This window comes from Prionailurus viverrinus, chromosome B4, assembly GCF_022837055.1.
Source record: "Prionailurus viverrinus isolate Anna chromosome B4, UM_Priviv_1.0, whole genome shotgun sequence".
NCBI classification, from domain to species: domain Eukaryota; kingdom Metazoa; phylum Chordata; class Mammalia; order Carnivora; family Felidae; genus Prionailurus; species Prionailurus viverrinus.
In genome coordinates, this window is record NC_062567.1 from 111,747,841 (window position 1) to 111,760,267 (window position 12,427).

Sequence of the window (12,427 nt, forward strand, 5' to 3'; positions counted from 1 at the left end):
CTATCCGACCCACATTCTTTGGCTCTGCCTCACTTCTCCCCAGAACCAGGTCCTAACAAGCCCTTCCACAAACCTTATACCCCATACCACCTTGCTCGGACAGAGTCAGCAACCACCTGGTACTGGTACTCTCCAAAATTTGCACCAATATTACACTATTTGAGATCACTTTCAAACATGTTTCTCATCTAAGTTTCAATCACAAAATGATGAAAGGCAACCTACCTCTCTGCTCTCATTCTCTACTCCTGCCACTAATGACCCTCTTCTCCACATCCCACTCATCTTCTGGAACCACAGTTCCAGGCCTAAGTTTTGTTTCCAGAACAGTCAGAACTGAAATTTTTAGTTCACCCTTTATAGATGCTGATTCCCCTTCAACACTCTCAGATACGTAAGGACCATTCTGCTGGGCAAGCAGGGGAGGTTGACTTCTTCCTGGTTTTTCACCACCATAACTCTCCCCCTCATGTAAAAGCTTCATGCTGCTTTGGGAAGTATGTCGTTCATTTATTCTAGCTTCTATTCTGTGTTGCTATTATCTATAAATCCCTACCTCATTCACTGAAGACTTGAGACCTGATTTAGTCTTTCTCTCAATCCCAATTTCTGCCAATTTCCTGGGAAATACAAAATACACAAAGAATTAAGAGCACAGCCTCAACAGTCATATCATCTTAATTCCTGGACCTCATTCTATTCACTCACTCACATGTACAATCTTGTAATCACTTGAAATTGTTCCAGATGAAAAATTTCAACTGTCCTACTCTGTGACCACAACTTCCTGACCATCTTCCAATTTCATGACCTCATTTCTGTTCTTCAATGCAATGCCAAAGAGACACTGACCTCAATTTTCTTCTGACTTATATAGCACATGCCTCATTTCTCTTCCTGAACCTCATACATGGATATGAACTAACTTAACTATCCTCTCAACTATTCAACATTCTCCATTTCCTTTCACCTACAAATTCCCCACACAGCCACCCTAAAAAAGCCCAATCCTAGATCAGTGTTGCAATCTTCTTACTCCACAACTTCATTTCTAAGAACTGTTAGAGCAAAATCATAAACCTTCAGAGATTGGTGCCACTACAAAGTTCTAGATCGCAACCTCCATTATATACTTAAAATCATCTTGTCAATCCTTTCACTTGAGTAAGATTCTTACCCCCAAACATTCCCCTCAATAACTATTTAAAAGCTTCAAGGGGCACCTGGGTGGCTCAGTCAGTTAAGCATTCGACTTCAGCTCATGTCATGATCTTGCAGATCGTGAGTTTGAGCCCTGCACTAGACTCTGCACTGGTGGTGTTGAGCCTGCTTGGGATTATCTCTCTCTTTCTCTCTCGTCCCCTTCACCACTTTCACTCTCCTTTTCAAAATAAATAAATAAAATAAAAAATAAAATAAAATAAAATAAAATCTTCAATATTCTCTCTAGATTTTTAAATCTCTGCCTGCCTTCCATTCAACTATCTCCAACTTTATCCATTAAAAAAAAAGGGAGGGAGAGGGTATCTTCAGGGATGATGCACCTTGATTTTTCACTCTCTTATCTACAAAGATAGACAACAGACAGATAAATCCATATTTAGTTCCTTTCCTCAAGCTTCAAAGAATATCCTCCAGAGAATAAGTTCAAATTTACCACCACCCACTGTATCAATGACCTCACAGCTTATCAATACCCTATTCCTTCAGTCACCTCTCCTTCAATATCCTCAAATGACTCCTTCTCTCCCAGACTATCCCAGACTATAAACATGTTCAGGTATCTCTTGTTTTCAAAACACTTCGCAGACCAAGCCCCACCCACTACTGTGCAGTCTTTATACAATTCATATTTAAATTTCAAAAGGAATTCAAATTTACTTTTGCAAATCTCTCATTTACTCATCAAAAATCAGCCTTTCATCTCTATCACTTTATTGCAATTATGTTTAGCAAGAATATGTAAGAATATTATATAAGAATCCTTCATGTATATAAGAATATACATTTATAATAAATAATTATAGCTTAATATCATGGACATTTTTCACTTATCATACTTGGCATCCCTATTACACATGCACATTTGAAGTTGCTGATTAATCTGAAATTTTGACTCTCCCCATTCCTTTGGCTTCCACTTGGCAGGTTCTCCTTAATTACGCTGATCATGCTCTTCCTTTGGGGTGCGCTTCCTCCAATCCTCCATCCTGTTAGGTGCTAATGTTTCCCAGAAGTCTTGTGTTACCAGTTGTCTATTCTCCTCATTACACTCCCTCCCTGGCTGATCACATCTATTCTAATAATTCCATTTACCCCATATATACTGTGATGTTTCTCACAGCTTTAAATGAATATATACTATAGGTACCTCAACAACGTCTAATATTGAACTCACAACACTGCCCAATGAAATGGCCATTTGTCTCAGATGCACTAACAAAGTTGATGACACCTCCATTTACCATGTACTCAGTGTTATCACTCTGGAAGTCATTTACTTTCTTTCTCATTCCCTGCAACTATTAAGTCCTACTTTTTTTTTTTTTTCACTGCCCAGGTATTATTCATATTTGCCCTATAACATCTTTAACAATTGTTTGAACTAAGGCCATTATTATTTTTCATCCAAACTACTGCATATATTAGTCTTTTAACTGATCTCCTGCTTCAGAATATTCACTCTGAAATCCACCTTTCACACAACCACAGGAATAACTTATTTAAAAATCAAATCTGGGGGGGTGCCTGAGTGGCTCAGTCAGTTAAGTGTCTGACTCTTGTTTTCGGCTCAGGTCATGATCTCACGGTTTGTAAATTTGATCCCCACATAGGGTTCAGTGCTGATGGTGCGGAGCCTGCTTGGGATTCTCTCCCTCTCTTTCTGCCCCTTCCCTACACTCTGTCTCTCTCTTTCTAAATACTTAAAAAACAATAATCAAATCTGGCTATGGCACTTCTCTCATGACATTCAATACTTTTCTATCTTCAAGGACAAATGTCACACAAGACCTTCTATAAACTCACCCATGTCTAATGCTCTGGTCTCTTCTCCAATCTCAGTTTAGTTCATATCAGCTTCACTATCCTTGCCCTTTTAACTCCTTGATTCGGAGTATAATCTTTACTATCACCATCTTCACAACCCAGGAACATCTGCACATGCTCTGCAACTCAAATTGTCACTTTTAAGAAGTTTCCAATGACTGCTCTTTTCCATACTGAGTTAGAGAACTGTCCTCTGTGCTACCATAATAATTTTACACACATATATACACCTAGAACGACACTGATTCTACCTCTTTAATTAGTTTTTAGGACTTCTGAAATTTCCATAATGAGACACTTTGCCTGGTCTCTTTGTCATCCTTTTCTTATTCTTCTTCCCCAGGGAATGGGGAATTCAATTTAACCAACTGAAAGTCTGGAATAAGAAACTAAGCATGTTTTGCAGAAGAATGAACCTGGACCACTTTCTTACCCATACACAGAAATAAACGCAAAGTGGATGAAAGACCTAAACGTAAGACAGGAAGCCATCAAAATCCTTGAGGAGAAAGCAGGCAAAAACCTCTTTGATCTTGGCCACAGCAACTTCTTACCCAACACATCTCCGGAGGCAAGGGAAACAAAAGGAACAATGAACTACTGGGACCTCATCAAAATAAAAAAGCTTCTGCACAGCAAAGGAAACAATCAGCAAAACTAAAAGGCAAGCGATGGAATGGGAGAAGAAATTTGCAAATGACATATCAGATAAAGGTTAGTATCCAAAATCTATGAAGAACTTATCAAACTCAACACCCAACAAATAATCCAGTGAAGAAATGGGCAAAAGACACAAATAGACGCTTCTCCAAAGAAGACATCCAGATGGCCAAGCGACACATGAAAAAATGCTCAACATTACTCACCATCAGGGATATACAAATCAAAACTACAAGGAGATACCACCTTACACCTGTCAGAATGGCTAACATTAACAACTCGGGCAACAACAGATGTTGGCGAGGATATGGAGAAAGAGGATCTCTTTTGCATTGTTGGTGGGAATGTAAGCTGGTGCAGCCACTCTGGAAAACAGTATGGAGGTTCCTCAAAAAACTAAAAATACAACTACCCTACGACTCAGCAATTGCACTACTAGGCATTTATCCACGGGACACAGTTGTGCTGTTTCGAAGGGACACATCCACCCGCATGTTTATAGCAGCATTATCCACAATAGCCAAAGTATGGAAAGAGCCCAAATGTCCATCGATGGATGAATGGATAAAGAAGAGGTGGTAAATATATATACAATGGAGTACGACTTGGCAATCAAAAAGAATGCAATCTTGCCATTTGCAACTACATGGATGGAACTGGAGGGTATTATGCTAAGTGAAATTAGTCAGAGAAAGACAAAAATCCTATGACTTCAGTCATATGAGGACTTTAAGGGACAAAACATGAACATAAGGAAAGGGAAAGAAAAATAATATAAAAACAGGGAGGGGGACAAAACAGAAGAGACTCATAAATATGGAGAACAAACTGAGGGTTACTGGAGGGGTTGTGGGAGGGGGGGCGGGCTAAATGGGTAAGGGGCACTAAGGAATCTACTCCTGAAATCATTGTTGCACTATATGCTAATTTGGATGTAAATTTTTAAAAATAAAAAATTAAATAAATAAATAAATGGAAAGAAAGAAAGAAAGAAAGAAAGAAAGAAAGAAGCTAAGCATGTTTAATTCAGCCCCTTCCTCTCCCCTCAGTCTAAGAGACAACCTGCCTATAAGAAGTTGAAAGCCTGTCATTTCCAGCTTTGTCTGTCATTGGATGAATAAATTTAATTCTGGGGCACACTATAAAAAAGCACACTTGGGGGGCGCCTGGGTGTCCCGGTCGGTTAAGCTTCCGACTTCGGCTCAGGTCACGATCTCACGGTCCGTGAGTTCGAGCCCCGCGTCGGGCTCTGTGCTGACCGCTCAGAGCCTGGCGCCTGTTTCAGATTCTGTGTCTCCCTCTCTCTCTGCCCCTCCCCTGTTCATGCTCTGTCTCTCTCTGTCTCAAAAATAAATAAACATTAAAAAAAAATTTTTTTTTTTAAATTTTTTTTTTTTTTAACGTTTTTATTTATTTTTGGGACAGAGAGAGACAGAGCATGAACGGAGGAGGGGCAGAGAGAGAGGGAGACACAGAATCGGAAACAGGCTCCAGGCTCCGAGCCGTCAGCCCAGAGCCCGACGCGGGGCTCGAACTCACGGACCGCGAGATCGAGACCTGGCTGAAGTCGGACGCTTAACCGACTGCGCCACCCAGGCGCCCCAAAATTTTTTTTTAAAAAAGCACACTTGGGGCTCCTGGGTGGCTCAGTCAGTTAAGCGTCCGATTTCAGCTCATGATAATCACAGTTCGTGAGTTCGAGCTCCACAACAGGCTCCATGTTGACAGTGCAAAGTCTGCTTGAGATTCTCTCTTTTTCCCTCTCTCTCTGCCCCACCCCCACTTGTGTGCACCTCTCTCTCTACCCCTCAAAATAAATGAATAAACTTAAAAAAAAAAGCCCACGGCTGCAGACCTATGCCAAATTCTCTACCTCAGTCTTACTACTCTATTTCTTTGCTACTCTTTATAGTAAAACTCCTACAGTTATCTACATTCATTGTATCAAACTTCTCTTGCCCCATTTTCTCTTGAACCCCTTACATCAGGCTTCCATTCCTACTTCTCTATCCAAGTTGCTCTTATCAATGTAATCAATGACCTCCATCTTGCCAAATCCAATAGATTCTCAGTCTTCATCTTGCTTGACCTCCATCCTCCTCATTAACCAGGCCAAACTTCTTGAAATCATCCTTGACTTCTCTCTATATATATCCCACATCAATCTATTAGTAAATGTGTCAGCTTCACTTTTAAAATATATGTAGAATCTGACCATTTCCCATTACTTGCACTATTTCTACTCTGATCCAAGCCATATGATCTCTATCTGGATTGCTGTAGTTGTTTCATAGCTAATTTCTTTGCTTATAATCACATGTCCCTACAGTCTACTCTCAATACAGCAGCCAGAGTAATCCCGTGAAATTATAAGTCAGATCATGTTACTCCTTTGCTCAGAACCCTGCAATGATTTCTCATGTCACTCACAGTAAAATCCTCAGAATTATCTATGAGGCTTGACATGTTACTCCTCTGTGATCTCCAGGACTCTGTGACCCTCTAACCCTCTCATGTCTCACACCACTCCAGTCACCAGCTTCCCAATAGTCCTTAGACATGTTCCTGCCTCAAGGCTTTTTAATGTATGGATGTTGTTCTCTCTGATATCCACATGCCTCACACTTTCTATTCCTTTGGCTCTTTTATCTTCTCAGAGAGGTCTTCCCTGGCAATCCTATCTCACACTGCAGTCCCACCTACAGCTCCCCAGATAATTTCTAATCTCCGTTCCTTTGTCATCTCCATAGCACTGACTGCCATCTAACACACCACACATTTTGCCTATTTACCTTGGCTATTGTTGGTCCCCCTCACTAAACTCCATGAGAACAGACAGCTTTGTCTATTTCATTTGCTGTCACGTCCATAAAATCACTTCCTTGGCTAAGAGTAGATATTAATACATATTTGTTTACTGAATAAATGAAAGAACAAGTACATGAATACAATAGTTTTATCTCTATCCATCTGACTCCCATCCCACTCTCCAAACTCAGAAGGGAAAGAGACATCTTACTTATAGCCTCCTTTAAATAACTCCAACATTGTTTCTGTTTACACATCATTAGACTACCATTTTCTAGAAGGCAAGCACTTTGTCTTACCCATCTCTATTTTCAGTGCTTACCACAGTGCCTGACATGTAGTACTCAACAACATTCAATGAATTAATGAAAGACTGAAGGAATAAACAAATGTCAAAAGAGGGCACCCTCTTCCCCTCGCTGTAACAAAACGAAAATTTAACTTCTTTCAATCTTCTAAGCTATGCTATAGATTCTGTATAAATTTAACCTAATCACTTATATTTTCTATGCCTACAATTCCAATGTTCCTATGATGGTTCTAAAGCAGGAAAGACATGATCAACAAATACTAAGTTCTACTGTAGAATATACAAAATGTTCTTTTTTACTGGGCTAACTAAATCAGGAAATTTGTACTTGTTTTAATTTTTCAAATAAGGTACTTTTAAAAATAATAAATAATAAGCAGTAATATATTTCATCTACATAATAAAGAAATTTAATAAAATTTAAATATTTTATATAAATAAGTACCCTTACAATAGCAAATCTAGTTATAATAATTTTAAAATAGAAAATTTCAACATAGCAACCAAAAGAAAAAGATTTTCTGCTCATCTAGATACTGAAAATTATCAAAACCCTTCAGAGTCAAGTTTTTTGCATTATCCAGTTTTAGTACAACAAAAGAATAATGACCTGGTTAATTCCTGTTTAAAAGGCTAATAATTCAAATAATATTCACCTGAGCTTCTCGAAGTTTTGCTGTAGTGCTTTGCTGAAGGGCTTGTTGTTCTTGATGTTGTTGCTTCGTTTTATCTAATTGATGCTGCAATTCTGTGGAATTTGTTACTTTTTCCTTCAACTTAAAAAAAATGTAGATTGTTAGTTAACAACTTAAAAGCATAATGCTATCATTAGTAAATATCTGGCATTACTTCAATTCTCAAAATTCTCGAGTCTGAGTAAAAACCTAAATTCAAGGGGGCGCTTGGGTGGCTCAGTCAGTTAAACATCCGACTTCGGCTCACACGGTTCATGGGTTCGAGCGCTGCATTGGGCTATGCTGACAGCTCGGAGTCTGGAGCCTACTTCAGATTCTGTGTCTCCCTCTCTCTCTGCTCCTCCCCACTCACACTCTCTCTCTCTCAAAAAATAAACATTAGAAAAAAACCCCTAAATTCAGACAATGTATAAAATCAACTTTAAAAGCAATATCTCATTACTTATAGAATCCTAATCTCATGATTATGAAACAACAATCTAAATCACAGTACCAATATTTGTTTTATTTTTTTCCAAAACAATCATAATTATCGCTTATTGGGAAAAAACAGAATCATCTACCATGTCCAAGATTCTGGGTCTAGAAGAAGATCCTTGCTTGATGAAGCTAGATGTAGTTTGATGCAGCTACAGATTTTAACTCTCATTGTTTGTTCAATTTTAGTATAAAAGACATAATTTAATGATAACTTTAACCAAATAATACTTACCATTTTTAGCAACCACACCTTTAATTAGAATAGCATTCAATCTTATGCTTTAATTGAAAGTGAAAATCCATAAGTGCAAACTCAAGGTTTATATGCACCAAATATGTGTCATTAATGATCCTCACCAACTGTGTTCATTTTTCACTGTTCTATTGGGATGCAGTCCTTCCTGGGTAGGGAGACTCTTCCCTCCCAGCAGCCTATGAAAGGTTCACTCCCAGAATCTTTCTTGCCTAAAGCTAAAAGAATAGTCTTCTTAAACACATTTTAGTTGAGAACTTTAGAGGATATAGTCACAACAAAATGACCCATATATAGTGAATAGGAAGTAGGATGTTTCTAGTGGGGAGAAATAAATGTCACAATTTAAAGTTAAAAAAAATGTCCAATTAAAGCTCCCGACAATAAAAAAACTGAACCATCATGAATATTTAACATGCCTCAAATCTATCAATAAACTTACTAACATAAACTCACTTGAAATGTTAGCTTACCTGTTCTTCTAAACGAGAAAGTTTGAGTTGTAGATCAGCAACCTGTTGTTCTTTATCCATCAACTTTTCACTTGAAAGCTGTCTCTGTTCCTTCAGCCTACCATGAGCTTCACCTAGTTGGCGCTCTGTCTCCAGAAGTTTGCTATGTAACTTTAAAAAAGAAAAAAAAAAAAAAGGTTGTATACTACCTATGTACAAACACACACTCATCACTACTGTCTAAACAATGTGTTTTTTTTAAATCTTAATTTTCATATACTTTGGGGGAACCTAAGATCCAGCTGAATTTTAATCGCATAAATTATGATGGATCACATAAAACTGTGATTAAGCATCACAGTTTTGGGGGTTTTTGTTCTCTTAAAAATGTAGTGAACCAAAGGCTCTTTTTTGGACTTAAGTATTACAATCACCTGAGGAACTTAAAATAATAAAATGAAATGTAAAAATCAAGACACTCAGGGGCGCCTGGGGTGACACAGGCGGTTAAGCGTCCAACTTCGGCTCAGGTCATGATCTTGTGGTTTGTGAGTTCAAGCTCTACGTTGGGCTCTGTCATCTCAGAGCCTGGATGGAGACTGCTTCAGATTCTGTGTCTCCCTCTCTGCCCTCCCCAGCTCATGCTCTGTCTGCCATTCAAAAATAAACATTAAAAAATTTTTTTTTTTTTTTAAATCAAGACAGTCAAGGCACATACAATACTATTCCACAGTATTTTTTTTTTTTAAATTTCATACTGGTTCTTATTTTATCACAGTTATGAACCACCACAATTAACTTCTTACATTTGGGTATTGAATAGAGCACAAAGCGCTCCCAAATCCTCAAATTGGCACATAATTTCTTTTTTTGTTTTAATTTTTATTTTTGAGAGAAAGAGAGAGGGCATGAGTGAAGGAGGGGCAGAAAGAGAAGGGGACAGAGGATCCAAAGCAGGCTCTGCCCTGACAGCAGAGATTGGCAAATAATTTTCTAAATAAAAGAGAATAAAGAATATATATTTTTTTAATATTAGGTGGCCCTCATTCATTAGCTTTAAAATTACCACCCAGTTAAAACTAATTGAAAGATCTGCCCAGGAGCTAAGAACCATCACTTTCTCAAATTCTTTATTTTCTCTAATACTACCAGAAATAGCAGTCGGTTTCTCTTAGGAGAGGGGGAGTTCTATCAAAAAAAGAAAAAAAGTTTGTATTAATTTCAGAAGAATTACTGCATAAGTGCTGGAAATATAAAACAAAAATGAGCTGTATGATATTTGAAAAAGTTGCAAGACATTTGGCAAGGCTTATACACTATGAGTGCTCCTCCACACCAGCCTCGTAACACATGCATGTGCCTCACTAAAATTAGAAATTAATAAAAAGCATTCTGTACAACTGTTCTCAATCAAAGCTATTCAGGTTAATGGTGAGAATATTAAGAATCCCTAGCCTTTGTGTCATATTTCTATATATATGCTCTATACTCGCATATTTCTCCATAAAAATTCATAGTTGGCCAGGAAAAAACAGAAAAGTTTTATCAGAAAAGTGGACACCCACTATTTTCTTATGCTGTGAAACACCCTGAGGCTATTAGAATATATTCTATCCTTAATAAGGAAAACCAAAGTCAATTTTTAAAGTAAAACATGTTTCCATCTAACTAAAACAAGAATCAGTACTAGTTAAAGAGAATGCATTTATTTTATCTTTGTCCTTAGCCAGCACCCTGACGTCTCTCTTTTGATTCTTCTTGTTAAAATGCAGTGGATTAGCTCTATAAGGTAAGTACCCAAACTTCCTTCTTATTACAAGAATTAGGCAAAATCCTGATATGTAAAAGGGAGGCCTTCAAAGTAAACTCACATTTCAAGCATCTAATGTGTGTGATCTCTTACAAACAGGCATCACCCATATCTAGTTCTTAAAACTTGTTGAATAGGAATCTCCTGCTGATTAAGAGGTATAAACTTCAGTTATAAAATAAGTCACAGAGATGAAAAGTACAGCACAGCAAATATAGTTAATATTAATATTATAATAACATGGTAGGGTGACAGATGGTGACCACACTCCCCATGGTGAGCATTCAGTAATGTATAAAACTGTCAAATCGCTATGCTATACATGCACCAAAAAAATAATATAAAAGGGTCTCCTGATATCATTGTTAATACACAGATAATCAGACTCTTCCCATATAAATTTAGATTTAGTACATTTGAGCTAAAGCCCAGAAATCCATGTTTTCATCACAAGAATCAGATTATACTGAGTTTCAGGAAACTCTTTAGAAAGGACTTACCAAAAAGTAACACTTCAAAAAGCAGCAGTGTTCAATCTCAACTGCATAGTACAATTACAGGGGAAATGTTTAAATATGACAATGCCTAGGACTATGCCAGCGATCAGAAATTAATAGGACCAGGGGTAAGGCCTTGATAATGGTAATTTTTTAAATCTCCCCAGGTGATTCTAATGTGCAGACAGAATTGAGAACCAACCGAATTAAAGAGAACTATTGCTCTAAAGATTTACTAAAGGGGTGAGATAATACTATAAATAACTTTTTCATTCATTATGGCACAATTCCTGGTAAGTCCCTGATCTTGTATTTAAAAAGAATCTCAAATCAAGGCTGTCCAATGGTGGGAGTAGGCCAAAATCACTTAAACAATGATGTCTATACTATTTGTATAAACATATTAAAAAAGAAGAGGCTAAATCAAGAGTAAAAATCATATACACTGGAATTATTAATAGAATGGTCTGTTCTAAAGTACATTTTAAGATATATATACAATCTATAATAAATTCACTTTGTAAACCTATAGATAATATATAATTCTTTATTCATTTTACTCCTAACATTTACTATGTGCCAACATTTACTATTCTAAATGTAAATATTAACTAATTTAATCCTTATATATATACAGCCTTATGAAGAAGATTCCACTATTACTTATTAGAGATGAGGAAACTGGGCACAAATTAAATAATATGCCTGGATCACATGGCTTACAAGCCTTAGAAATGGAACCCAGGCAGCTGGTTTCTAAATCCACTATGCTATTCAAGATGTATGTTAGATAATTTTTTTAAATTAAAATGACATCTAAGCTTTCAATTATATAACATCATTATTTGCACATTTGTGGCTACTTAAGAAGTGGTCATAAACCCAAATATGAAGAATACAGGCTGCTGTGTTTTCAGGTCCTTTCATGACAATCACCAGCTATCTATCTTTGTCACTACTGAAATGGGTGCTGAGGATACAATGGAGAGCAAGACAAACCCGATTCATGCCTACACTCTTTAAGGATATGAAAAAAGGTTTAAGGTAAGATTCATGTCCATTCTTCCAATAAATATTTGCTGAAAGCCCTAAGTATAGAGGCCGACAGTATAAAATAAAACAAATTCCTCACATTAAGGAATGTGGGAATTGCATGCAATGGGAATGCCAGACAATATGCAAGTAAAACTAATTATATAATGTAAAGTGTTCTAAAGAAGAATATAGGGGTGCCTGGGTGGCTTAGTCAGTTGAGCGTCCAACTCTTGATTTTGGCTCAGGTCATGATCTCATGGGTTCACAAGATAAAGCCCCATGGCGGGCTTTGCACTGACAGCCCATAGCCTGCTTGGGCTTCTCACTCTCCTCCTGTCTCTGCCCTTCTCCCGCTCACACTCTCTTTCTCAAAATAAAT

General features: G+C 37.4%; 1 protein-coding gene across 2 annotated transcripts in view; it reads right to left on the bottom strand.

Moving 5' to 3' along the window:
• Window positions 1–12,427, bottom strand: part of EEA1 (early endosome antigen 1) — a 115,536-nt gene that overhangs the window by 43,571 nt on the left and 59,538 nt on the right. For both annotated transcript variants that reach the window (XM_047865742.1, XM_047865741.1), the window contains 2 exons: window positions 8,728–8,877; window positions 7,483–7,602 (listed from right to left, as the gene is read on the bottom strand). In XM_047865742.1, coding sequence (XP_047721698.1) covers window positions 7,483–7,602; window positions 8,728–8,877 — 270 coding nt within the window. The remainder of the gene's footprint in view (window positions 1–7,482; window positions 7,603–8,727; window positions 8,878–12,427) is intronic.